The 27,345-nt window shown below is 41.3% G+C and overlaps 2 protein-coding genes across 6 annotated transcripts; both read left to right on the top strand.

Moving 5' to 3' along the window:
• The first annotated feature begins 368 nt into the window (after positions 1-368).
• On the top strand, positions 369-13,015 carry tbc1d2b (TBC1 domain family, member 2B). Its single transcript, XM_034534427.1, has 13 exons — positions 369-783; positions 1,573-1,726; positions 3,679-3,847; positions 4,944-5,098; positions 5,291-5,544; positions 6,933-7,355; positions 7,520-7,630; positions 7,900-8,096; positions 8,520-9,014; positions 9,105-9,222; positions 9,467-9,652; positions 10,195-10,316; positions 10,640-13,015. Exons 1-13 carry the CDS (start codon positions 442-444, stop codon positions 10,833-10,835), a joined length of 2,922 nt encoding a protein of 973 aa, XP_034390318.1. The 5' UTR covers positions 369-441; the 3' UTR covers positions 10,836-13,015.
• Positions 13,016-13,157: 142 nt separating this feature from the next.
• On the top strand, positions 13,158-27,180 carry dapk2b (death-associated protein kinase 2b). Of its 5 annotated transcripts, XM_034534426.1 has the most exons (12): positions 13,158-13,345; positions 13,871-14,023; positions 19,478-19,699; positions 20,319-20,457; positions 21,544-21,673; positions 21,786-21,834; positions 21,928-21,954; positions 22,051-22,203; positions 22,671-22,716; positions 25,323-25,412; positions 25,529-25,609; positions 26,220-27,180. In XM_034534426.1, the coding sequence occupies exons 2-12, from the start codon at positions 13,947-13,949 to the stop codon at positions 26,295-26,297; spliced, it is 1,092 nt and encodes a 363-aa protein (XP_034390317.1). In that variant the 5' UTR covers positions 13,158-13,345; positions 13,871-13,946; the 3' UTR covers positions 26,298-27,180. The 5 variants fall into 5 exon arrangements, with proteins under 5 accessions (XP_034390317.1, XP_034390313.1, XP_034390316.1 ...); XM_034534422.1 differs by lacking the exons at positions 25,323-25,412; positions 25,529-25,609; positions 26,220-27,180 and adding an exon at positions 23,518-25,314 and having other exon boundaries at positions 13,168-13,345; XM_034534423.1 differs by lacking the exons at positions 13,158-13,345; positions 25,323-25,412; positions 25,529-25,609; positions 26,220-27,180 and adding exons at positions 13,611-13,763; positions 23,518-25,314.
• Positions 27,181-27,345: the final 165 nt, after the last annotated feature.

The raw sequence follows: 27,345 nt of genomic DNA, 5'->3' as shown, positions 1-27,345 counted from the left end.
GTAGTTGAATACTTTTCTACAGAAGCTTCCATCTGGGCAACTTGTGAGACATAAAGTGATATGCACAATGTGTAACAGGAGGCCAACAGCATATTGTTACACTGGGGTTCATCCAGCCATGTCCCCCTGACACTTTTAAGTATTTATATTTCAATATTTTATTATGACCAAATATGGCAAATGTATCTGTAAATCAACAACAAAACAGCAACTACTCTATTTTTGCTTGACCTTTGCGGCAGCTGGAGTATCTCAGGTTGCACATCTGGTTTAACACCGCCACCCAGCGGTGCGGCCGCGCCTCACGCACTCACGCGTAGCACGACGCGTCACCATTGGAAACAAACTACATCTCCCATGCTGCCCTCTCATAGAGGCAGGCAGTCATGCGGTGGAAGTAGTGGGCATCCGCTGCGTTGCGCGAACACACTTCGGGGAAAGATGCACGAAGAGGAGGATGGCAGCGAAGCAAGTCCGTGCACAGCCTCGCGGATTGCGGCCAGCAGGTCAGTGGATGTGGCCGAGGTCGAGGCAGCGAAGGAGCAGGCCTCCAAGCTGTGCGGATACCTGAACAAGCTGTCCGGCAAGGGCCCTCTGAGGGGGTACAAGCCGAGGTGGTTCGTGTACGATCCGAGGAAATGTTACTTGTATTACTTCAAGACTCCCCAAGATGCCTTGCCGCTCGGGCACATCGAGATCGGTGACGCGTGCTTCAGTTACGACGTGGAGGGGGAAGAGGGTCAGTTTGAGATCCGCACGACCGGGAAGGAGTTTCTCCTGAAGGTAGGGAACTTTTCAGCATGGGTTGCACTCCCTTTGCTGTCATTTGTCACTTCCTTTCTCGGTGTGGGAAAAGCAGACACACCCATTCTAACTTGTTTTATTCTCGGCTCTGATTTTAGTCTGACATGCGAAGATTTCTGCTGACCCGGTTGTGATTGGACAACTTTTGAGAAAAGGCTGGCTTTTAAAAAAAAATCAATAGCAATCTGATGGGCCACACGTGTTTGCAAGACAATAGTTTAATCGGCACACACTGTCAGTCCACTATTTACTTGTAGAGATAATGTTAGACTCAGTCAGAGCTCATCTGCCCTCATGACACCCAGGCCTTGCAAAGGGTCATCTCATGTGATGGTGATGACATCTCCACTTTGCTGTCACGTGACGGTGACTGGCTTCCGACAGCAGACAGGTGTCCCTGCTCTCACTCAGCCTGGCTGCTCAATAACGTATGGAGCATTTCCAGCAGATGGTAGGAATGGTTAATACCAAACAGCTTGCATGGCCCGAGGCTGGAACTGAGACTGAAACCAGCGTCTGTGCTCATTCACATGACCGGTCCTAAATGACCTGCTATCTAAAGTGCTCTTGGGCGGTTTCATGTGCTATTATTTATTTCCACAGCTGTTATTATTTTCCGAGCCAAGGTGCCATTCCATTTATGTTGATGCTTGACTTGCCTTGTAACTTCTCTTCAATATGTATTTGACTGAATTGTTTTACTGCTGAGTAAACGTGTGTGTGTGTGTGTGTGTGTGTGTGTGTGTGTGTGTCTCTCTCTCTCTCTAGGCCCCCAGCAGGCAGGTGATGCATTACTGGCTCCAGCAGTTACAGCAGAAACGTTGGGAGTACAGCAACACACGAGGCGGCGCCGGTCAGAGAGACAGCTGGAGCTCCCCGACCCTGGCCTACGCTCCCACGGGCCTCGTGGGCCAAGACAATGGTAGGCAGGTACACACACACACACACACACGCGTACATATTCGGTGTGTATGGACACCCGTTTCCAATGCTCAGTTTCATCACTTCCAGGCACCAGCTGAAAGTAAACACCTGCGTCTGATGGATTAATATTTACACAAGTGCTACAAACACAAGTCAAGTTATTTTGTTGCCAGGTTCCCGAGTTCCTGCAGAACGAGCATGAATGAGTGGTTTTGTCAAGCATTGATTAAATGAGTAATGAACAAACGAGATAAGCATTCACGTCTACTTTATCTGGGGTTTTATTTTTATTCTAATGCATTTGAAGAAAGGTATCTTTCTCACAGGTATCTGCCACCGTAACATGTCTAAAGGAATAAATGCAGCTCAACAACTTTTATAATATAAACCAGAGGATACAGTATATTTATACCTCAGAATATATTATTAACCCTTTCAGTCCCAGCATGCAGTGTTATGATCCAATTAAATGTGTGTGCACCACGGTTTAGTTGTTCATGGGAAAAGAGGCTGTACACAGTTCACTAAGTATTTGTTTCTGATATTTTTTGGTTACGATTCCTTTGTAAACTATTCACATTCTAGGTGTTACCCATGGCCCGTATGAAGTCAGACAGGTCAGTCACATGGTTTGAGGGAAAGTGGAGTAGAGGTTTTATGTAGAAGTTTGTTGTTACAATTCATCCATTTGTGGCTTGTTAAACTCAATGGCTATTGTTTTTGAGCTAATTTTGTCACATCATTTTTCAAGGCAAACCTACATTCAATATGTATTTAATCCATCATAATTCTTAAATGCAACTATTCACAGCAACCCTGGTTATCCTGAAAAAGAAAATGTATAATACATCCATATTTGAAACTCGTTAGAGACTTTGCGACCGAGATAAAATGTTTGACCTGTAAATAAAAGGGTTAGTATTATTAGCTCAGACAACATATGGTCTTTGAGAGTTGAGTTATTATTCTATAGAAACATAGTTTTAGTTTTCTTTGTCTTCAAGGCTGCTTTCAAGGCTAAGGGAAATTCCTTAACTTGTTTTGACCGTTCTAGTGAAATGTACTGAACACTTGATTTTGTCAACATTGCTCAGCCCCATACAAGACAAATTAACATTCCTACAAAAAACTAGCTGTTCCTGAATGTAAATAAGTAGAATACAAATGTGCTCAAAAGTAATCCAATGTTTTTTTTTTCTTTCTAAGAAGTCCTTGACCTTTTGTCAGCGAACTGTGAGGAAATGTGTTGCAGCAGGAACTATGTGTGAAATCATTAATGCCTCTTTAACGGGAATTCTCCCTCTAGCTGTTGAGAGGACATTCAATATTTCAAGTCCTTTTTGCATGGCTAGTGAAAGAGATTAACATGGCTAAGCTTCTCTTCACAGTATAACCAAGATGCAAGATTACATGGTCGTAGCTAGTGAGTGTAAAAGTTTAAGTACAACAAACCATGCCGTGACATGTTAAACGTATTGCTGTATTAATTGTATTAAACAGTTTTTGATTTAGGTGCAGAGAGGATGACAGGGTTTGTTTTTCTTTGTCAACGATTTTAACAGAGCAAAAATAATTCTGATCATCGTTACACTCAAAGTCAGTTGTAACCTATGTGGTTACAACTGACTTCCCTCTTGGGTGTTACAGCTGTGGAGCAGTTTGGCCTTTTATAAAATGTTCCTGAACTTTCCAAGCAATATTCATACAAAGAGAACCCTTTATACTTAGCCCTATTGGCTAAAAAAAGGCTAAATAAATAAATACTGTATTATTTGGCTGTTCTTGAAACCACAGACATCCACTCTTTTGTAAATATCATTCTGGATAACGCAAAATATTGCTTCATTTCACTCAAATCAAATATAGCTGCGGTCCTGCAAACTAATAGTGGTGATCTGAGTGATTATTATTGCGTTGTTCTAATGGTCTCTGACACATATTTGATTTCAGATGCACTTGTCTTTGACAAGCTAAGTGACAGCATGGAGAAGGTCCGCAGCGACTTCGCCATGGAGACAGAAACTGATGGCGGGGGAATGGTGGGTATCCAGTCAGCCAGAGGGCCTTCTGCCACAAACCCCCTCAACTTCTCCCTCAAAAACTTCGGTACAGAACTCAGGTAAGGCTAAACGAAAGCTTTCTGTAGGCGATAATGTACCCGCAGTTTTAAAAAAGGATGTGTCTTGTTTTTTAGTTCCTCCCAAACCGGAACAACAAGTTTGTCTGCTATATGCCCCAATAGAGCTGTTTTGAGTAAAAGGAAATGTTTACATACATACATAGTTCACTGGTTGCTCTAGCATGCGGCCATCGCCCGTTCCCTTTTAGGGCCATACAGCACATCTGTTCAAGTGATGCAAAACACTGAAATGCGGAAAATGCGACATGTTTTGGAGTTTTGGAAAGCAAGGTGCACAGGAATATTTGGAGCATTTGAGCTGCCATGCTGCCCGCGTCTTAAATCATGTGTCCTCACCAGTTTGTTTTGCCTTTTTTATGATGGGCAAGCTTCTCATATTATGAAGTGCACAGAGCTTTATACGAGTTTCTGCAGTTGAAACTCATGATCACAGCAGAAGTGTGATGTTAAAAGATGCCGTGCACAGCTGTGCTCATAAAGCCAGAGTGAGTCCGCTTTAAAGCTGCTGTTGACAAATGCTTTCATTAAAATTGAATGTGTCTTTTCCGTCACGTGGGCGTGAGGCGAATGACTGAAAAACATGGCTGAAACACGCTCAGTGTATAAGTGGTGTGAGGATGGCGAGAACTGCATTCAGCTGCACACAAACGGTCACGTGGGTGCAGTGATCTCACGTTAAGAAGTGTGAAAAAGACGAGTCAGTACGGGTCTCTCTCATGGTGGACATGACTCCTGTTAATCTTACATTCAAGAAAGCCTTCTATTCATGTTATATTTTTTTAATTTAAATTTATACAGGCACTCTATTTGTAAGTTACACTCTCCCATTGAGTGTCACCTGGACACTTCAAGCTGTTCAGTGTGCTGCCGTTTACTTTTCTAAAACGGCAGTTTTGTTCGCCAATGAGTGTGAACTATAAAGACTTCAACAAAGGCTGCGTGTGCTTATGTTACCATTTACAAAGTAGCAGAGGCATCAAGCTTCCCTGCAGTTTGCCCTTGATCCCTGAGGATTTGAAAAGCATTCAAACTGAAACTCCATGGTCTTCCTCTCATCTGGTTTCTGTTCTGTCAGGAACTCCATGTCTTATCTGCGGCCGGGCCGAGGAGGTGAGAGCAGACGCAGTGTGTTTTACACCAACAGCAACAGCAACGCAGAGGAGTGGGAGCTGGTGGACGCTCCAACTAAGGACTTCCCTGAACACAAACATCATCCAGACGCACACAGACGTACGTCCACTCCACGCTGCCTTATTCTCTTTTTGGCCTATACTCATTACTTACATTCTCCTTCAAAGAATTTACTGTTATTGCTCCACTCATTTGCTCAATACGATGACAAATAGACAAACAATACATTTTTCCCAAATGATTCTCCGCCCCCCTGATTCACTTTTATTACATCTTTATCTCCTCTCTCAGATTCCTTTGGGTCAGCGTTTGCTTTTGACTTTGTGCGCAACTCAGCGCGTCCTAAGAAGCCTTTGCTTCGAGACATGATGGCCTCTGGGAGGTTTGGACGCACCGCTGAGACGCGCAGTGCCGAGAGCTCCCCAGTGGAGTGTAACGGCAGCAAGCCATTGGAAATGCAGCTTCGCCTCCAGAGCCAGCAGGAAGAACTCAGCCGCATGCAGCACGAGCAGGTCAAACTCAGAGAAGAGCTGGCCAGTCAGAAGGTACAGTCGTTTCACTCTCATTATCAATGTAGTTGCATTTAAAGAACGAATGTCAGCTACGTATATGGATGACATGAGAACAGGACCATCAGGGGTTGAGTTGTCTCTAGAAAAAGTATGGGGAAGTTTTTGCAATTATTTAGATTTTGTACAAAATGTTGTCATCACCAGGTTCCTGAAAGCTCTCTTGCTCTGTTATGCATCTTGCCAATGGGTCGTTCTTTCCTTCTTCTCAAAAGAGTCAATGGTTTTCACACGTACCTGTAAATCTCCAGGATTCATTTGATGTGTTAATTATCCACATTAGGGGTAATACCGTGCTGCTTTTACTCTCATCTTTCAGTTCAGCACAAGCCTGTGTTTGTGGTTTCTGACATAGCAGGTTTGGTGTCATCACTAATACAGGAAGACAGCAAATGATTAGTCACGCTTGAGCGGGAAATGAGGAAAAAGTAGTTCTGCTCACAACAATCGCAGCTTCGTCGTTCTTTCCCATTACTCTGTTCTTGTTTTAGTGTTTTGAGACGAGCCGGTTGAGCCCAATGGCTGCAGCACTCGCCAGAGGAATATATAACGTATGAGTGTATGCCTCTCCTGTAAAGTGGTTTACTGCCAGCTCAAACTTGAACAAGAATTAACCCAGTAACAGAGTATTGGATGTCTCTGGCTGTAACTCCATTAGTGTTGTTGGAAATATTCAGACACAGTTGACATTGTTCTGCTCAAGTGGACCGAAGCTGACATTGTATTGTTACTACTATTGATATTATTGTATACTATGGCCTCCAGGTAATGTTTGGTTGAGACTGAATTTCTTAATAATGTTGCAAAGTCCCCACATACACTCCCTTGTTTATGCTGCTCAACATATTTAAATACAATGGCAATTGTTCAGGAAAAAAACAATGTCAGCTGTGTTAAATTTAATCCTCCGACCTCTCTGTGGACAGTTTGTTCAACCAGATAGTTGCCAATGAAAACTGTAAGTTTAAGTGTATCTCCCAATAGATCTGCATCAGGCAGACTGCTTACAAACCCATAAGGGAACATGTGTGAGCCAAGTATTTGCACGTTAGTCACAGCTTCATGATATACATGGCAATCTTTTGTTACTGAATTGTATGTCACATGAAATAGGTTATCTTGGCATTGTGATGGCTGTGTTACATGTTGCTGCTTAGCTCAGTAATATGGCTCATATTACTGAGCTCCAGTTCTTGAAAAGAGCATTTACATTTTTTAAATTATTTTAAATTAAATGTTTGTAAAAGTTTCTCCACAAGGACAAACAATGAACATTGAATTCAACATATACATTTTTACCGCGATTAAGGCATAATCTTTATTAATGCAATGTGTTGAAAATAAAATCCTCTTTACTCAATCAGGAGTTGGTGAGACTTTTGCAGCAGACTCTGAGAACCTCCCAGTGCGATCGGCAGCCAGTGCACCGTCCACCCCCGGCTCCAGATTCATCCGCAGCTTCAGACCAGACTCAAGGTTCGGAAGTAACCCTGCAAGAGGCCGGCCAGTTGGCGGCTCTGCTTCAGGAAAGAAATGGGCAGGTCCAGGACTTGTGTGGCCACATGGAGCGTCTCGCCTTGGAGAAGGAGAGTCTGCAACAAGAGCTGAAGGGCCTGAAGATAAAGGTGGGCGAGATAAACGACCAACTGGGGATGCTGATGGAGACCATCCAGGCCAAGGATGAGGTCATCATCAAGCTGTCGCAGCCGAGTTCAGAGCAGAGCGCCACTCCAAACGAAGGCTCGCCATCCCCCAACAAAGATCAGGAGGAGGTGGACATCCTGAAGGTGCTGAAGGACACTTTTAAACCAAATATACTATAGTTGATAGAAATGATACAGGTGATAATAACTGGGAGTGTATAGCACTGTAGAACATATCTTAGATTATAGAACTAATTTCTTTAGCCTCTCGTTGTCTGATTAATGCACATGTGTTTCTTCAATTTCAGGACAGTCTTCAAGGCTACAAATCCCAGAACAAGTTCCTGAACAAGGAGATCCTGGAGCTGACAGTGTTACGCAGAAATGCAGAGAGTAGAGAAAAGACTTTAGAAGCAAAGGTACTATCCTGTGTTTGGCAGTTAATTGTGCATTTTTCTTTTAGAATAGAAACAGGAAGTCTGAGCAGCTTGTAGGGGAAGTCCAGTATTGACTTCAACTGGTGCCGAGTAGGAACAATGAATAAGAAACTATATACTCTCTATATATATATATATATATATATATATATATATATATATATATATATATATATATATATATATATATATATATATATATATATATATATATATATATATATATAATTTGTCTGTTGTCTTTGCTGCAGTACACGGTCCTGGAGGCTAAGCTTTGTCAGGTGGAGAGTAAGTATCTGGTGCTGCTTCAAGAAGTGAAGAACCCCGTATGTTCATCTTCAGAGCAGAGCCCAGGCCGAGAGGTCATCTCCCGATTATTAGAGGATGCGCTGCAGGCAGAAAGCTCTGACCAGCAGGAGCACCCCATCTTTAAACCAAATGTTGTCAGGTATGGACTATGCCAAAAAGCTTTTTTTTTAAATTGTTGTTATTGTTGTTGTAAAGCAGATTAAACAATTTCCCAGCAATTTAACATTCATACATGTTTTCCAAAGATGAAAGGCTAAATGTAGATGATACACATTCATTGAAGGATGTAGGAACGCAGCACTGGTGTTGCCTCAATAGCCTTAATAGGACCCAAATGTAATGCAGTCCTCATATCTGTTTTTTAGATTTTCTTGACTGGAAAAACTAGCTCTGCTAATTGGTATTTGACTCTGACTTCTTTGCACGCTCAGGCTTGTCCTTTATGTATCGTTAGAAAGTATCGTTAGAAATTCAGTGATGAAGCAGATTAAGCAAACGTGGGTATAAGTGTTATTGAATTAATTTCTTTCTAAATTCTCTCTCCTCCTCGTTCTGATATCAGTGAGTATGACACGTTTGGCTTCAAGACTGTCCCTGAGGAGGAGGAAGAGGAGGAGAGGCTGGTTGCGAAGGTGAGAGCTCTGGAGCTGAAGTCTCTATCCATGACGGATCAGGAGGTGTCCGTCGGGGTGAAGTGGGAGAACTATCTGGCCAGCATCATGAACAGAGACCCGGTGCGCTCCCCAGAGCTCAAGGCCCTGTTTCGTTACGGAGTGCCCCATGAGCACCGGTCCCAGGTGTGGCGCTGGTGTGTCTCCTTCCACGTCAAGAAGTTTCGTGACAACTTGGCACCTGACTACTATGAGACCTTACTAAATGTTGCAAGGGACAAGCCCAACCCGGCCTCAAAGCAGATCGAGCTGGATTTGCTGCGTACTTTGCCCAACAACAAGCACTATTCCTCACCGAGTGCAGGCGGCATACAGAAACTCAGGAACGTCCTCATGGCTTTCTCCTGGAGGAATCCAGATATTGGCTACTGTCAGGGGCTAAACAGGTACAGGGGGGGTTCTGGTTTCTCTCCCTCTATCCGTCTGTCGCTCTATGCCTTGTAACTATTCCTTTTTATTGCATTTGATTTATTCAGGCTGGCAGCTATCGCCTTGCTCTATCTGGACCAAGAGGATGCCTTCTGGAGCCTTATCGCCATTGTGGAGGTCTTCATGCCAAGAGACTATTACACCAAGACTCTGCTGGGCTCACAGGTGAATACGGTTATATTCTAGCATTGGAAGACGGAGGGAAATGTTCCTTACTAGAGTTTACTTGTTTCTCTGCTGCTCATAGTCATGTGACAGTGTGGCTCATGACTGATCATACAAAGAATGTATGTTACAGTAATCAGCACTGTTTGCTTTCTTTCTCTCTGCTGGGTTTGAACGTGTGTTTTCTTCTGCTGTAAGACGCAGTAAAGGATGTAAATGTGTGTTGTTGGTTGTCTTTTTTCAGGTTGACCAGCGTGTGTTCAAGGACCTGATGAGTGAGAAGCTCCCTCGGCTTCATGCCCACTTTGAGCAGAACAAGGTGGACTTCTCCCTCATCACTTTCAACTGGTTCCTGGTGGTGTTTGTGGACAGTTTGGTGAGCGACATCCTCTTCAAGATCTGGGACGCCTTTCTTTATGAAGGTCCTAAGGTGAGAGAGCCGGAAGAGAAAGTAAAACTTCAGAGAAGATTCAGGTCTGATATGCCGACAGAGCTCTGAGAAATATGTTGTCTTTCATTTTGCTTTCCTAGATATTATGTTGGATTAGTTTCCTGTAAACGAGTTCCTTAAAGGGGCGGTGTATTGGTTGGACCTTTCCACCCACTGTGTCTCCAACCGTATCCAACCAGCGTTTGTATTTGGGTTTTTTTCCAGACCTGGAACGGCAGGGTTGGGTGACAATTCACTGTGGGTTCATCACCATGAGTACATACAGTTAGTCATGTGATCCATTGTTGATATAAAACCATTGATAGATATATCAATAGACACTTTATTAATATAGACCCTATGTAGAGGTCTTTGGTGGGAATCCTACTTTTTATTCAGCTGTTCAGCTTTTGCCTCACAACCTGACAGTAAGGACTGTTCTGTGCTGCATGTTCAGACATTCCTCTTAAAGAGATAAATACGGTCCCGCATGAAAAGTTACGAGGTGGATATCACAGCTTTGTTCATTTTTTCCTCCACAGATCATATTTCGCTTCGCCCTCGCTCTCTTCAAGTACAAAGAGGAGGAGTTTTTGAAGTTGCAGGACTCCACAACCATCTTTAAATATCTTAGACACTTTACACACACAATCCTGGATTCAAGGTACAGCAACTGGAATTTGTTTTGATATTTCTGAAGACTGCAGTAATAAGGAGCAAGATAATTAACCTGGGAATAGCTTATCATATCTTCTTGCTGCATGGACAAGAAAAAAACTGCTTATCTACAGTCTGAGTTTTGCATTTGTATACAGAATAGTCGTAATAGTTGTTCAAAGTTACTCTGGGACATATTGGTAAGGAATACACAGAGAAACCTAAAACAAATATATAAAACGGGGACAACGGGATGTCAAATCTGCACAGCACAGAGAATGCAGAAGAATAGAAAACCATCCCATACTGACAGGACTGTCTTTTTTCCAGGAAGCTGATGAGCATCGCCTTTGGGGACATGAACCCTTTTCCCATGCGACAAATTCAGAACCGCCGCTCCTTTCATCTGGAGAAAGTCCGTCTTGAGCTGACCGAGCTGGAGGCGATCAGGCAGACCTTCCTCAGGGAGAGAGAGACGAGTCAGGACAGACGGAGCTTCGTCAGCGACGATGAGGAGGATAACTGACACGCCAGATTGTCACGGAAGTGTGATGCGAAAAAGATCCTCTTCATACTCATGTCTTGCAGTTGTAAAGGGATTTTTCTTAAAAGATAGTTGGAGTTAAAGTCTGTGTCGGACCAATCAACTTTCTATACGCTTTTGATTGAAATCACATCAAAAGACCAAAACATTCCAGGCCAAATGGGCTTTCTATCAGTATTCCTGCCATTCAAATGCTTTGTTTGTGTGTGTATATGTTTATGCACAGCTCAACCTTCAGTGCCAAGCTACACTCTTGCAGTCCGAATCAGTATTTTAAAAACATGGCTATGATCTTTTAATAGTTGTCTATTGAAGGAATGATTGCTTTTTCTTTTTTTCTTTTTTTCTTTCTCTGCGCTCAGTCCCTTTTCATGCATGTCTTGAAATTGTTTACCTGAATCTTCCACATTAACACATACCACACATCTTATGGGTTTGATCCATGCACTTGAATCCCTTATGCTGGAATTCAACATTGGCTGAAACTTCACATCTTTATCTTTGAGACTTTTGATCACAAAGTCGTTCCAAAATTGTTAATTTAATTCCATCCTCTAGAGGTTACACAAATATTTCCTATCAAACCTAGGATCTCAAACTTGTGTTTCATTTATATCTCAGGATTCAGATAAAATTACTAGAGTCATTCCAGATTGTCTATATTTGAGATGGGTATCACTCTTAAAATACTTAATTTTCCAAAACGCATGTCTCAAAATCTCAAACTGTTTTGCACCTTCATCTGTATTTAAAGTAAAGGTGAAATGTTGAGTTTGGTTGGGAGAATATTTAAAATTGGCATCGAATTCAAAAAGTACATCAGAGTATTCCTACGAATGACCTGATTATCTGGCTATTTCACTATAAGTATTCTAAATCTGTGTATTAAGATTAATTTCCCTTGCCTTGTTTAAGTAATGTTCTTGATTTTAAACAATTATTTACTTTATTTGTATTATTAGGTGCAAAAAGGATGTAATTTCCCCTGACTAAAACCTGTTGATATGCAGTACATGCATAATGCTGGAATTCCCCTTCGGGTGTATTTGCATTCATTGTCCTCAGTGTGGCAGTATAACATGTGTCTGTCCATTGTTTACACTAGTTCACGTTTACCCACAGAATGATTTTATTCCATTATACGGTATTGACAAGATGTTTGTGAAGTCAGTCTGTCAACATGGTGGCTTGGAATCTATGAGGAAGTGTTTCAGGAGTGTGGCAACATCTTTCTGTCTTCCACATCCAGGTACTTAAAGAAGACGGTTTACTCTTTAGCACTGTTACCATACTCTATTATACTTGTTTTACAATTTGTATTGTTAAATATACCAGTATGAAACTGACTTGCTTAGAACAAAATCACATTTATATTAATATGTTGTTTAAATGGTAATCTACAAGAGAGGAATATGTTTTTCTCACTTCTCTTCTCTTGTGTGCTGATTTATTGTTTACAGTTTGTTTTAATTTCCTTTATTTCTATACTATTTGACTCTACTTGCTGTTACCAGATTTTTCTTTGCTGTTAGTTACATAATTGACTACCTTTTCTCTGTTATGATATTGTCAGCAGTAGTACCATGCTTAACTGTTTTTGTTGGACCACCTAAACTTGTGAACAAATGACATAATTGTGGTTGTTTGAATGATGGAAATGTGAATGAAAAATAACTCGTAGAAGAGATTTAATTTGTTTATCTTCATGGGAGCAGGTCTTTCATGAGACTTAGATCAGTTTAAGATGGAAACAAGTCTGAGGTCCAGTCATTTTGTCAAAGGGCTCATATAGGTTTGCTCACATTTTGAATAGAGTACATACAGTATATGTTCTAAGCATGGTTTGCATGCATTTTCTTGTTTTCTGTCAGTTTCATATTCACATGGAATAAGCTATGTTAAATATTATCACCTATTCTTTAAATGGTCTTTCTTTTGCTTTTCCCAGCAATGTATTGCACACGTGTAAGGACAAGATGACTTCAGAATATTATAGGGCACTTAACTTTTTAGTATGTAAATCTCTATGGTATCTTTTTCTTTGTTAATTTGTATCATTTAATTAAATACTTTTATGTTACAGAATTGAGTATATGCCACTATATGTTTTTGTAAAACCAGTAAAAAGACACATTCAATAAACAACAGCTGACTGAGTGTGATCTGACTCATCTGTAGGTGTTCATAAGAAGTCAAAAGAAACAGCTTGCTGCAGTAATCCTCAATTCCTTAAGTGCTTGACCAGAATAAACACCAGAGGTGCCGGTCATCTTTATTGATAGCCTGTCTCCCTCATGCATGCAGTTTCATAATAGCGCCATCAGGGGGAGGGACTTCTGCAGACACAAAAGCCTGATGGTGCTGCCATCAGTGACAGAACAACAGAGACGCTAAAGGAGCAGTTTTGTGTCTGAACCGACCGGCTGTAGGAGACGTGGGAACCGATGCAAGTTTATCGGCAGCTCTGCATCTGACAGAAGCTTCGACATAAGGTCAGTTTGTGAAGCCATGCAACTTATCAGATAGCAAACATTTTGTGTATCAGTTCATATTTTTACATGTACATAAGTGATCACTCTTTCAGTGTCCATTTACTCAATATTCTGTTTTTTTAATTCAAATTCATAGCAGTAAAACGTGTTTAATGCTTAATAGTTACAAAGAATATTTAGCTGCCAACGTCAACTTTGTTGCCAAACAAAATGTTTCACAACAAATTGCACATATCCTGTCCTAATTACCCCAAATGCTCTAATGTTATAATCACAATAACTAGCCACACTCTGCCCCACTTGGCACAGTTCAGTTGTGCTTGTTAAACTTTTAAAGCCAATAATCAGAGTTTAGACAAGGGAAAGACAGACTCTTTTGCTGGTGAACTTGGAGTGTTTAGGCTTTCTCAACAGGAAGGTGAAAGTAGGCACAACTCTGAGATGGAATGCTATACAAGCTGGAACATGTAAACATTTGCATCACTCCAGTCAGAAATCAACAGGTACACCTCTTTGTATCATCAGGGTTGGACTTGAGGAGGAAGGGAACGAGGTGGATAGACGGGCTTCAGTGTACACATCAAGAAGATAAACTACTTCAATGAAGACACCTGGCATGGCGGTATTCAAGCAGCAGCACATGGATGATTTCTATGAAATTGGAGAAGAACTAGGAAGGTGAGTAGTTTTCAATGCAGAGATGTTTAATTCCACCGTATAGAAAATGATCCTCCTCACTATGTGTGACTCAGAGTGTGATACAGCTCTGCCCTGCATGCCTGTTGACACTGTGGTCCTCGTGTGTACGTAGGTATGCACACAGCTGGCCTGTTTAAGCTTGAGTTGGGGAGTGTCGCTGCGTTGAAGTAGGTTGAAGTTTAGAGTGAGAGATAAAGTTTCAAACACACTCTAAGAAAACAAGCTCTGTTTGGCCATGATATGTCCAATCGGGAAATGGAATCCAAGTGTATTTACTGCTTTTGCAAGAGCTGATTCTGGGTGGAGGGGCGTTAATCAAGCCACACATCGAGGATATGGTGTCCCATGGGGAAATAGTTTAAAGGAAGTTGGCAGGTTGCACTGTGGTTTGGGGAAGCTTTGGGTTGTGCACCACATGCTAACAGATAGAGAGGGTGTGAAAAGAAAGTGTCTGACCTCTACCTTTCTCTACTAGTCAAAACATACACGATGTCCCGGTGTTTGCTGGTCTTTTACTGACCAGCTTCTTTGACACACCCTGATAGAATAAATCAAGATCTACTGTTGAAATTGGTGCTCCAGCTGCATCTATACGCCTACAGAGGAAGAGTTTTGTGTCTAGCATTGACACTTTCATTGTATTTCAGGTTGAGGTTCCTCAAATATTTGCCTCATGAAATATTAAAACGCATCTGTGTATGAAAAGATTTCCCATTAATAGGATACACTGGGGATTCACTTAAATGATAATGAGTGCCATTTTTAAATAAGGCACCCTTTATTAGTTCAACTACTGCTTTATTAAGTGTCCATGAATCATGTACTCATGCTTTATGGATCAGTAATAAGTCATAAGTAAGAACAACTTTCTTACTTTGTGGGAAAGAGCTGAAGAACATATGGACTTAAATGCACTTGTTATTAATGTATTATAACTTGATGTATTATTTCCTTTGTCTTGAAGTCTTGAGTCTTGATTATTTTCCAACATTACAGGTGCCCCCCTGATTATTTAACGAGCTTAACAGACAAAGCCTATCATACTGGCCCGAACCTGTGAAATCAAAAGTTGTTCTTAATGATGCATTTGCACTACTCTATGAAAGATTACTGAATGATTTCATTACATCGAGCAAACGCTTGAAACAAAGAGTGTATTAAAAGTCCTTTCTAAAGTTTAGGGTTGAGCGAGTGCCTTGGGGAGAGTAATACATCAGCTCTTCTGTCGTGGGAAATAGAAAGCGAACGTGGTTAAAAGCCGCAGATGCCTGCAACTGAAAACAAGAAAGGTTTTAGATTGTTATCACCGATTCAGCAGCTGGATTTGTTTTACTTGCAGTTCTGCTGTGTTGTCGTGACAACTGTGTCATGAGTTTTTGGAGGATTGCAGCCCACCCCGCCTACAGTTTGATAGAGCTTCATGGGTTCAGACCTTTCCGCAGTTCGCCCCAATGGAACCGTTACTCAATTGTCCTCTTGAGAGGGTGGGGAGATTTGGTGAAGGGGGGCGGCAAAAGGTGATCTGTTTGGAGTATTTAAGATGTTCTGTGCTCCATGGAACTGTTGAGCCATTCGCTACAGGAAAGTGAATTGATCACACTGTACACCTACTGACAAATTTGAATGTCACAGGGCCCCTCACAGTTGTACTCAATGTTTCTTTCCACTACTGACGTGAGTTTGTGAAACAACCCTTTGCTGGAGTCTTACTATCCGAGTGATGACACTGATGATGACGTACAGTCGGAAGTGTCACAGTGTGAGCCCACAGCTGCCACCAGTCCTCCCACAGGACCGATGAGACTGTGGTGAGCTGTTATAGAAGCGACCGTAAAGGCAGATCGTGGAATATGTGAACTCGACCTGTCAACAATGGGTACATTATTGTCCATAGTTGGTCATAACACCCAAGAACTATCGTCTTTGCTAGACGGTGATACTGTGGAGACCATGAAGGGAAAAAAACATCTTCTTTTTTTGAATTGACAGGGTGTACCATTGGAAAGGAATTGCCAATGTCTTTGCATGCCTGAATAAAAATGAAAGGCTTCAAAACCTACATCCTCTCCAGGTTTCACGTTGGTTAGAACAGAAAGTCGCATGTTTGTGGTGTTTTCAGCCTTGTTAGTGAAATGTGTCCATAATGGCCACCTTTTTAACTAGTGCCACCATCATTTGGTCAAAATGTTGGTATTTAAAATTATAACATTTTAATTTACAACCAAATACCGGCAAAGAATTTCCCTCAGTACCAACATTACATTTGTCTAATTAGCAAATGGCAATATACTAAAATGCTCATCAAAGATGGTGAACATGGTACACGTCATCACGTAAGCCTTCAGTTTATTTTACTTTTTTTTTTTTATATAGCCCAATATCACAAATTACGAATTTCAGGAAATCTCCCATGATGCATGATGTGCATGTTAGCATGCTAATGTTAGCATTTACCTTACTTACTTCTGACCCTGATTACAGCCTCACACAGCCTAAATAGTCTCTTGTTATTATACTACTCAAATGTCTAGTTCCAACTGAATGCAGGAACACTGAAAAGGTCACATCACACTTGATGTGTAAAGTGTTTGCCAATTTGTCTCTGGCCATGTCATATTTGTAATTTCTAGAAATACTCTCCACATTCTTGCAGAAGGAAATGAATTAGAGAAATGTTTTCAGTTTGCAGAAGTTTGTTGTCTTCGGAGAGGATGCAGGAGGGGCAATGGTGCAGATTTTTCACAGATTGTTGAAGTGGAAAGAACAGACAGGTGCTGCTGATGAATGCAGTAAAGTGATTGCATTTCTCCAAAAGGATTTATTGTACATGATATATCTATAGTGCAGACAGTAGGCATGCATGTACAAGGAGCGGGACAAGAATGCATGTAATCTGCTCTGGAGAACAGTCATTTCTGCTGTCCACTCACCCATACTGCTCCTCCACAGATGCATTGTTGACATTGGACCACTTCAAACAAGTGGGATACTGAACATTTCATGTGCATACATGTTGATATATTTCATGATAATAGCAAATAAAGGGGTTTTAAGCAATGATGAGTCATATTTTAGAAGTTTGAGCTGCTCTTCCAGGGTGGATAGGGACAGGGCTTGGTTATTAGGAATCTGGCCGTCTTGGTCACTGAGCCCCAGAGGTTCAGTTGAGAAATGTGCTTAAATATTGGGACGGCGCCACTCGTCTGAGCATTCCTCCAACCTTGGCTGTGGATAATGACCTTCAGCTGTTGGATGTGGAAACTCTGCAGGGAGATGGTTCTTTCAGCCCCACTGGCCGACTTAGAGCTAAGACAGCCGGCACGCCTGGCTCGTAGTGGAATACCACTTCCAGCATCACCGCTCTCAACGCTGTTACTCTGCACCTCGTAACAACACAAATGCAAAGCCCTGGCACTTGCACTGACATTCGGGCTACGACACACACAACGAGGGGTCATTACGTTGAGTCTTATCTAACATTGTTGATGATGCTGCCACGTAACAGTTCCTCCCCTCAGGTTGCTTGATTTTTGTTTTTGCAAGTGGAATTCATTTAGCGAGTTGCACTCCCTCCTCAGTTCACACATTACTAGAGTCATCTCGAACAGGGTTAGAACAGATAAAGGGACCAGTTCAGAGTCCACGCTGCTGCTCTGCTTCAGCACCCCTCCCTCCATGTTTTTTATTCTTCCTTTGTGACGTGTGTGACTCTTTGAAGACCATTGTTATGAAGTACACCCCTGTCTCTCTCTCTCATTCTCTCCTGCCTCCTCTGTTGGGTTATGTTCACACCGACATCTGACAATATAGTTTTCCTTTACATCCATCCATCCATCCATTATCACCCGCTTATCCGGGGTCGGGTCGCGGTGGCAGCAGGTTCAGCAGGCCGACCCAGGCTTTCCCAATATTGATTTAGACATTTGAGGTCAGTGTTTGCAGTGTGGTTGTACTTGATTGCATAATATTGGACGTTCAATCAAACATGTTGTGCCCCCAGTATCATAGTTGTTGAAGGTCTGGGTTTGAAAGTAAAAAAACGTCTTCAGTGGAGCAATTCCCAGATGTGATTGTAGAACTGTACAGGACAGGGTCAAAAAGAGCCAAGTGTCTCAATCGTCCCACACTAATGCGCTTAACGAAAGGTTACTATGTATTTAATCCATGTATTAGTTTGATGATGAGCTGGAGCTTTCTCTGTGTGTAAACTGATTTGTGAAATGAGAGTGGCAGGAAGCACAGTTTTCTGGACAACCTTTTTACAGCAGCTCCAGCTGAGCTCAGCAAGCTTTTTCCTTCTCGCTAGTAGCAGCAGAGATGTAGCAGGTGGAGAATGAACGTTTGTGCCGGTCTATTCTTAGCCCTTTAAAGACACCACGATGATAGTGGACGCAGACTGGATAGTCTCTCACAGCCACCCTGGAATCTCTGTGTGGACACTTATGTCCAAAACATATGCCTGCCCGTCATTATCTGTCCTCTCTCCCTGTGTGTTCTTTAGCAATGTCTAAAAATACATTGTGTCTTATGTTGCATTGAATCATTTGCAAATATACAATACGTTATTATGTCCACCGGCTTTATTATGTTTTATCCAATCACTAGTCACTGCTGTTTGTTCATATTCTTTCTTGTGAAAAATAGCGTTCATCTTCCCCAAAACCTTTTTCCAGCTCTGCTGCCCTCATGTCTTTCTGTGGCCTATTACTGAGGGATCAGTGACTGAGAGGCGTGTCTTGCTGGATGCATACAGTGGGCAGGTCAGCCCACAGCAGCAGGAGTGACAGCAGACTGAGACTGTAAGGTCATGGAGTCTCGCCACATAAATTTAACTGGGCGACAGTCCTGGAAGATGCTTTCACACTTGTCTGTCAGTGGCCCAATGTTATGTTAGGGGGGCAGTTACAATAGACATTACTAAATCTAATGGAGGAGTCACCCGTCTTTAAGCTGAAAGGCCCATTCTAGGTTAGTATAGCTCAGGATTTAAGCTCATTAACTATATGCCATGATCACTTGTCCACAGGCTGTAGCATGCAATACAAGAGCACAGTGGAAAGTGAAACAATAATCCACTAAAAGACGGTTTGTGAGCCACACCTCGGTTGAGAAATATTCAGAGTTTCTGGGATTTTTTCAGTGGACTGATTTCTCTAGGATGGCTAGAAATTTGGCAGGAAGGTTGCTTCAGTGGGAAGACAGCAGCTCTGTCCACACTGCCTGTCTGATTGTTCTCTGTCTGGCAGGGAAACAGGAAGTGATGGAATATACCTCAATATTTCAGCTGGTTTTGACACACGGCTTCCTCTCTGACGTCTTTCTTCACCTGTAGTCATATCCTGTTGCTAATTGTTAGGAATGTTATTAGTCAGGGAGACAACAGAACTGTAATTAAGTAATATATGTGTCTTTTTTCTTCTTTTGTGTCTGCAGTGGGCAGTTTGCAATTGTCAAACGTTGTATAGAAAGGAGTACAGGCATCGAATTTGCAGCCAAGTTCATCAAGAAGCGCCAGAGTCGGGCCAGTAGACGTGGCGTAAAAAGAGATGAGATTGAGAGGGAGGTGGGCATCCTGCAGCAGCTCCAGCACAACAACGTTGTCGCACTACACGATGTGTACGAGAACCGCACAGATGTGGTGCTCATCCTCGAACTGTGAGTCATTGCATGATTTAACAATGCAACACAATATCTCCACAGCACTACATACACCTCAAAACATCCAAACACCTCCACAGAATATTTGTAGATGCCAGAAAGAACCAAATGTTTTTCACAGAGTCAACAAGGGTTGTGTTGAATAGAGGCCTCAGAGGGGCACGTTTGTGTCCAGCGACTGCCTGGCAACACGAAGGGCACAATTAGGACTAAAAGAAAGCTCCGTCCAATCAAATCAGGGGTCAACTGAATGACAGAACAGTTACTGTTCAATGCACACTGTGCATCAGTCAATCTACTATGTTGTCTTCATATGAATATCAAGGAACATCTTGTTTATCGACTGGCAGCTTATGAAAAGGTTGAGAGTGAGAGGGATTTTTATGTAAAGCAAACCACAAACACACATATCTAAGGCATCCTGAACCATTGCATACAAATCCTGAAAACTCACTTTAGATAGTGTACAGGTATGCTCCAGATTATCTGAGCCCACAGGATGTCTCTCTGAGTGCCTCTAAATGTGTCTGAGTGTGTGTGTGTGTGTGTGTGTGTGTGTGTGTGTGTGTGTGTGTGTGTGTGTGTGTGTGTGTGTGTGTGTGTGTGTGTGTTACAGGGTATCTGGAGGAGAGCTGTTTGATTTCTTAGCTCAAAAAGAGTCTCTCAGTGAAGAGGAGGCTACTCGGTTTATCAAACAGATCCTAGATGGAGTCGAGTACCTCCACTCCAAGAGGATCGTACATTTTGATCTGAAGGTACAACATGTTTCATCTGTGCATCATATGTAAATCTATATTTGTCTCGTGCGGAAGACGATATTCTTTACCCCCACTGCTACTGAACTGTGCGTACATGCAATGTCAAGCCGGACTAAATTCCAAATATATATAGCAGGTGTTTAATGTCTCGCTCTTCTGAATCACACATCCTTCCTGTTTTCTGTGGCTGAAGTCCAGACACTCAGTTACAGACACCACAAGGTTATCTCTTGACTTTCAGAGCAGTGTCGCCCACGCTGCTGATAGTCACCGTCCTGTTGTTCTGGAGCTCCCCTTCGCTCTTCATGCTTTTCGTTTGGCAATTAAGAAAAAAGGAATCGATGACCTTCACTTCACAATGACAGATCGGTGCACTCATTTTCAGAGGGTTAATTGTCATTTGAGGAACATTTGAAACTGTCTGTCCAGTCAGCGCGGATGGGACCTTCATGTTGATTTATAGGAATCCAGAGCAACACAGTTGCTACGCTAATCTCATGAATTAAGTGTGAAAGTGGCAAGTTTCTGTTTCTGTGTGCCAAACTATTTCCCAGAATGTTTTTTAGGTTGGGACCACAGCAAGACGTTAGTGGTCACACAATAAATAGTCCAGCACTTAACACCCATAAATGTAAATTTGTTTTTGTACACTTTTGCTTTTGTGAGGATTTAATACATTGAACTCAAGGTGTTAATTACTTTAGAGGTGCCAAAGGTGTTGTTCCTTTTGGACAGAGGCAGACGAGCTGTGTCATAATGTTTACAGCCTTTGTGCTAAGCTACAGTAAATAAGCTACGCAGAAGCTTCATATTGAGCGTACGAAGACGGGAGTTAAATCAATCTTCTCATCCAACTCTTTGAAGCAAATAAGCACATGTTCCAAAGTGTTGTTTAATATAAACAATTACAAACTAACAAGTATGACTGTCACTGTTCCAATGTTTTTCTTTAATGCTTACACAAAAGGCGATTTTAACCAGGTAACTTATTTTTCTCAGTGTCGTTCATGAATGGTCCAATATTGGTAGAAATCTGCTTACAAATAAGCCTGTTTTTTGTTTGTTTGTTCTTTTCAACTTCAGCCTGAAAACATAATGCTGCTGGACAGGAATGTTCATCTACCCCGCATCAAACTCATAGACTTTGGACTGGCACACAAAATTGAAGCTGGGGCAGATTTCAAAAACATTTTTGGAACTCCTGAGTTTGTTGGTACGTGTTTTTATATGAGAGGTGTTTGCAATGAAGAACATTTTAAGAAGAGGCTTTGTGTTTGGCCTGCTGCTGTTTGTTCATGCAGTAGTGTTTTGCTGTCTATTTTCAGCTCCAGAGATAGTCAACTATGAGCCACTGGGATTGGAGGCAGACATGTGGTAAGAGCTTTTAATTGCCTTTGACTCGGCTGCCTTGCATACAATAGGCTTCAGTGCATAACTTTGGATTAACTTTGTGCCATTCTTTCACAGGAGTATTGGAGTCATCACATATATACTGTAAGTTGGAATGATTCCTTCTTATGACTGAGAATCTTAATGTACCTCAAGAGATTATGGAGGACACTCAAAGTGTGTGTGGGAATGTGGTTTTAGTTTGAGCGGCGCGTCACCTTTCCTGGGCGACACGAAGCAGGAAACGCTGGGAAACATTTCGGCGTTGGACTACGATTTTGACGAAGAGCTCTTTAGCAATACAAGCGAGCTGGCCAAGAGCTTCATCAGACAGCTCCTGGTGAAGGACACGAGGTAAAAAAAAGAACTGACAAACAGCTGAAGGCCAAAGGTCAATTCTGACAATACACCGCCCAGTGTTGGAGGTTACACCGCAATAAATCCCAAGCACACATATTGTGCAGACCTGATCCAAATGAGAATAAAAAAGACAGCCAGTCCGTAGAAAACTAGTCCAAAGATTTAGGCACATTTATTATTTGTTACACAATGTGATACACTTAATAATACTAACACACTAAAGACAAGCAAAGAACGGTGTGTTACTTTGTAATATATGATCTTGTTCTGGTTGCTTAACATGTGTTTTCATTTAAATGCACCTCCAGGAAACCAAATATTTCTGTGAAAGGTATCCCGGTGTGAACGTATTCCTGAGAGATTCACATCCTGAGGTGTGACTGCTCACCATGCTCTGTGTGTGATGTTGAGTTGTTTGGGTGTATTTGTTCAGCTGCATTTTCTCTCTCTCGTCATTTAAGAAAACGGATGACCATACAAGAGGCCCTCAACCATCACTGGATTAAGGTATGAGCTTGATTTATATGTATTGTAGCATGTTTTTGTTCTCTCAATGACGTCTGACAGCCCCACTTCCTGCCACATGTGAACACAAGATCTAACCGTCAAATGTCAAATGTCAAATGTCAAATGTCAAAGCCAACATGAGGGTTACAGGTTTGTTTCTTTTTAGAGAGGAAAATTCATCTTTAAATATGCCAAAAACGTCATGCTGAAAAGGTTCACACACGCTAACTATATATGTATATATATATATATATATATATATATATATATATATATATATATATATATATATACATATATATATATATATATGCACTGGTTTGTTGAAAACATACTGTCTCACATATATTGTATATTATTTCCATCACGGCACCACACCTCTCTGAGAATATGTTTTCACCATTCACCTATCAACACAGCTTTTTTTGCAGTCAGACATTTTATCTAGAATTTCAAGTGATCGAACTGAAGCAAGATGTCACTAATTAACTAACTAGTTTTTTAATGGCATGAACATTTAACAACCTGTAATGTTGGAGAAGACTCTGAGATGCATGCGAACGGTGTTGTGCTCCGGAGTCTTGGACACAAGCATGAAGCCAGGAAACATAACACCCATAACGGGATGGTCTGTTGTTTTTGAGGCGCTCTTACCTGCCATGGCTTTCGCTGTAGAGTCACACACTAATCCTACAGTGCCACGGATGATAGGAAAGTCACCGCTGCGTGTGTTTTCAAGATTCAATGATGAGACAGCCTCTCACTCAGTGTCCCCCCTCCCCTTCACCCTTCTGTCTGAAGTCCTGGGACCACATAGAAGAGGAAAGCGCTGCCCGTGAGGCTGAGAAGAAAGCGGAGCAGCTGAAGACGAAGCGTCTAAAAGAGTACACCATTCAGTCCCACTCCAGTATGCCCCAGAACAACACGTATGCTAACTTTGAGCGTTTTGCCCATGTGGTGGAGGACGTGAGTCTGATGGAGAGGGGGCTGTCCGAGGTGGCAGTAGCCCACCACACTCTGCAGGGTGAAATCGAAGCACTGCTCTCCATCTACAATGACAAGGAGAGCTGGTACAAGGAGGAGAGTGAGACTGCGAGGAAGCATCTGTCCCAGGTCCGTTACGAGTTTTGTAAAGTGGAGGCCACGAGGAGGCTGCTGCAGGAGGACTTGAAGTCTATAGATGTCAGTCTGGAGAGCATCAGTGGGAAGTATAGCCATAGGCAGAGTCAGCTGGACGCTCTGAGGCAGGAGCTGAACTCTGAGCTCCAATGGCTGCAGGAGGTGATGGGCTCTCTGCATCCGGAAGGAGCCAACAGCAGCAGTATGAATACGGACGTGAAGCATGCGATGAAGGAGCTGCTGCACCAGTCCTGCAGGAGGGAACTGAGCCCTGAGGCCAAACAGCCACTCACAGAGTCTGGCTAACATACACAAATGAAGATACTCTTCAATTGACCTTAAAAAACCGTGACATTTAAAAAATACAAGATTATGCTGTTTGAATTCTCCACTTTTTTTTCAGCAGCACAAACTGAATGTATATCTGTCTCTCTACATGTGCTTATTTTTCTAATTTTAATGTTTTGTGTGAACTCTGGTGAGCGTTGACCATTTATTTTCAGTTAAAGTAATAGTAGGTATAGGAATTTGAGGAAATAAACTTATTTGCGTTCTTACTAAGCGTTGAATGAGAATATGGATACCACTTTCACATCTGTATGGTAAATATGAAGATATGAGAGTGTCATCAAACTCTTGGCAAGAAAGCAAATAAGCATCTTTCCCAAAATGTCTAACTATTACTTTTAGATAGCACGATTATAGATGGAATTATTCTAAAATGTAAGTGATACTAACAGACAATTATGCTCTTGTTTGATTGAGCGGATTTCTTAGCGTTTTAATTTGAAGAATTGATATTGTACATGAATATCAGTTCTGGATGGTTTTACTCTTTTCAATGTGATGTATCATAATTTCACATTTTTTAATTGATTTATTTTTTCATTCCATAATTTTTATTTTATTTTATTGACTGTATATAGTGATGTTTCTTGTTTTTTTCAAAATGTTTGTCCATTTGTAATGTAAGTTACATGTGTAGTCTTTTTTCCTATTATCTCTGATCTATTTTTCATAGATTAAAATGTGCACTTTTAGAATAAGACTACATGGATTTAAGTAAAGGTAACTAACTAATTATTTAACTATTTTCTTTATTTCTTTGAGATGTTTTATGAGACATCAGGAACAACAAAAATAACATCGATAATAAGATCACATGTGTTTCAGTATGTCATCTCTTTGTCAGTGTTTTTAGCATCACAACAGATATTCCTGTGCACGGTTCATAATTTGCGCCTTTGATGTACTCACTGACATTATCCACTGTTGTCTTAACACTGAAATAAATGTTCATCATTTATTATGTATCTGGTTGACAGATTATTCTGTTTTGTGATCTGTGATTTTAATATGTTACCTCAGATTATAGTGTCAAAATTAGACCAGTGCCATCGCGTTATGTTTTTGAATTTGCTTGAACATTTGACATTAATATTAAAGATACTTCCCCCGTTATGTCATCCCTCATTGTGTTTCTGCAGCCTCTGAATCCCAGACAGGCCATGGTGAAGAGGTTGTCCGTGGTCAACTTGGAGAACTTCAGAAGACAGTATGCCAGACGCAGGTGGAAGGTACGGTTTCAGTATTTGTTGCACAGTTTGATTATTTCCTTACAGTTAGGTTCTATACAAATGTTGCTCTTCATTGCATTCAGGCCTCATTCTCATTGCTTTTATGTGTTCAACAGCTGTCATTCAGAATTGTGGCTTTGTGCAATCACTTAACGCGGATCATGAAGAAGGGGTCCAAGCTGCCTGAGCAGGAGGGGGTAAGAAATTACTTTTGTAAATCGAACAGCAATGGATTCAGTCCAAACTGTTTGGGAAATTTTTTCACATCACGCCAAAGTTATTTGAGAAGATTGATACCGATCTCTAACATCTGCATGGCAAATATGACGTTATAGAGACTGGAAAAAGTTAGCTGGCTCTCTTCCCGGCCAAGAAATAGTGCAGCACATAAGCCCTCATAAAACTGCAAATTTAAGTTTTTACACTTCAGTTTTTCTACAAATTAAAGAAACAATGTATACAGTGTCAATGTGTGAACTCTGAAGGTGCTGGTAGGTGGATTTGGTTACTTTCAGACAAAGCCAGGCAAGCTGTTTCCCAGTTTCCTTTTGGGCTAAACTAAGCTAATCGGCTGCTGGCTGTAGCTTAACATTTACCACATAACCATAACTGTTGTGTTGATATTGCAGCAGTTATAATCTAAACTGTACTGCTTTGGACTAATACATATTACATGTTTATGGTGGTATTTTGCAGCTAGTATTCATGGTCCCTGCTTTTTTTTGTGTGGGGTCCTAGAACTGTCATCACCTGTCACCACATCATTTCACAGCTGTTTTCTCAGCTCAAACATTTTGATTATTTCAGAGGGACTGCGAAAGTGACCAAGAAGAAGAAATCCAGAAGAGGAGGCCGAGGAGCAGAAAGAGAAGCAGCACTTCCTGAGAGCACAATGTGCCGGTCGATGGGGTTCCGGTGGCAAAATAGTGACTCTGCCCCTTTTTGACGCACACTTTGCAGCTGTTGCGTGTCATGAAGAGTCATCTTACACTGTCTGCTTGGGTGACTGCTATAAATGCAACATTTTCATTGGGAACATGTGCTGGTCTTGATGACCCACAAAACCAACAGATCATGTGACGTGTGTTAAATTGTCTTCTGCCATTTCTAAATTCAAGCTACCCTTTTCTGACATAAGAAGATGGATTATTGTTGACAGGCCAATGTTAGCGCGCTCACAATAATGTAGGCAGCTTCCTCCTATGACTGTAGTCTTAAAAGTCCCTCAGCTGTTGTTTAACCTCTGAGTATTGACAGTTAGATTATTTTCTTTTTATTATGCAGGCTGCAGGTGTATTCTCCAACGCACTGACTGATAAATTAAATGGTAGCAGATATTCATAACCAGATGTTTACATTTTGTTCTGATTAACATACAGCAATGTTTGTGTAAACACACCATTTACCATTAGCCTCTTCTTTTGCCACTTCAGAATAATTAGCTTGAAGACTATTTCCTATTTAACAAACACATTTTAAATTACTGTCAATTACTTGTGCCCAATGTAGCAATAATTGCATTTTATCTTGTGCATACATAAAGGCAGTATACACATTAAATAAATGTCACAGTTGAACTTTTAAAACAATTGTTAGATTCTGATGTATTTATGGTGTAAATAAAATATCGGCCAAATGTCTTAATTTCACTGTTACTTATATCTTAGCTCATTAAAATTATCATACAATGTTTTAAAAACACGTTTTCTTTCTTTTTACTTGTATGTCTTGTAAATTGAAATGTTGTTTAATAAATTACTGAACATGATGTTTTCTTTGAGTTTCATTGGTCTCTTGAACTGTGATCTCAATGCACAGTTGTGATTATGACCATATGCTGGGCTTTGACATTTGAAAAGAGTATCAGCAAACAGGTGACGCCCAAAGACATCTTTTATCACATCCCACAAGACGAATGTGCTGTACAAACAGT

The sequence above is a fragment of the Cyclopterus lumpus genome, chromosome 6 (assembly GCF_009769545.1).
Source record: "Cyclopterus lumpus isolate fCycLum1 chromosome 6, fCycLum1.pri, whole genome shotgun sequence".
Classification (NCBI taxonomy): domain Eukaryota; kingdom Metazoa; phylum Chordata; class Actinopteri; order Perciformes; family Cyclopteridae; genus Cyclopterus; species Cyclopterus lumpus.
This window is presented reverse-complemented; position numbering and strand designations above follow the sequence as displayed.

Coding starts and splice junctions, on each gene's coding strand:
- tbc1d2b (XM_034534427.1), top strand. CDS start 442: ATGCACGAAGAGGAGGATGGCAGCGAAGCAAGTCCGTGCACAGCCTCG. Junction 7,631..7,899: donor AAAAGACTTTAGAAGCAAAG/GTACTATCCTGT, acceptor TCTTTGCTGCAG/TACACGGTCCTGGAGGCTAA. Junction 9,223..9,466: donor AGACTCTGCTGGGCTCACAG/GTGAATACGGTT, acceptor GTCTTTTTTCAG/GTTGACCAGCGTGTGTTCAA.
- dapk2b (XM_034534422.1), top strand. CDS start 13,947: ATGAAGACACCTGGCATGGCGGTATTCAAGCAGCAGCACATGGATGAT. Junction 14,024..19,477: donor ATTGGAGAAGAACTAGGAAG/GTGAGTAGTTTT, acceptor TTGTGTCTGCAG/TGGGCAGTTTGCAATTGTCA. Junction 21,835..21,927: donor GGATTGGAGGCAGACATGTG/GTAAGAGCTTTT, acceptor ATTCTTTCACAG/GAGTATTGGAGTCATCACAT.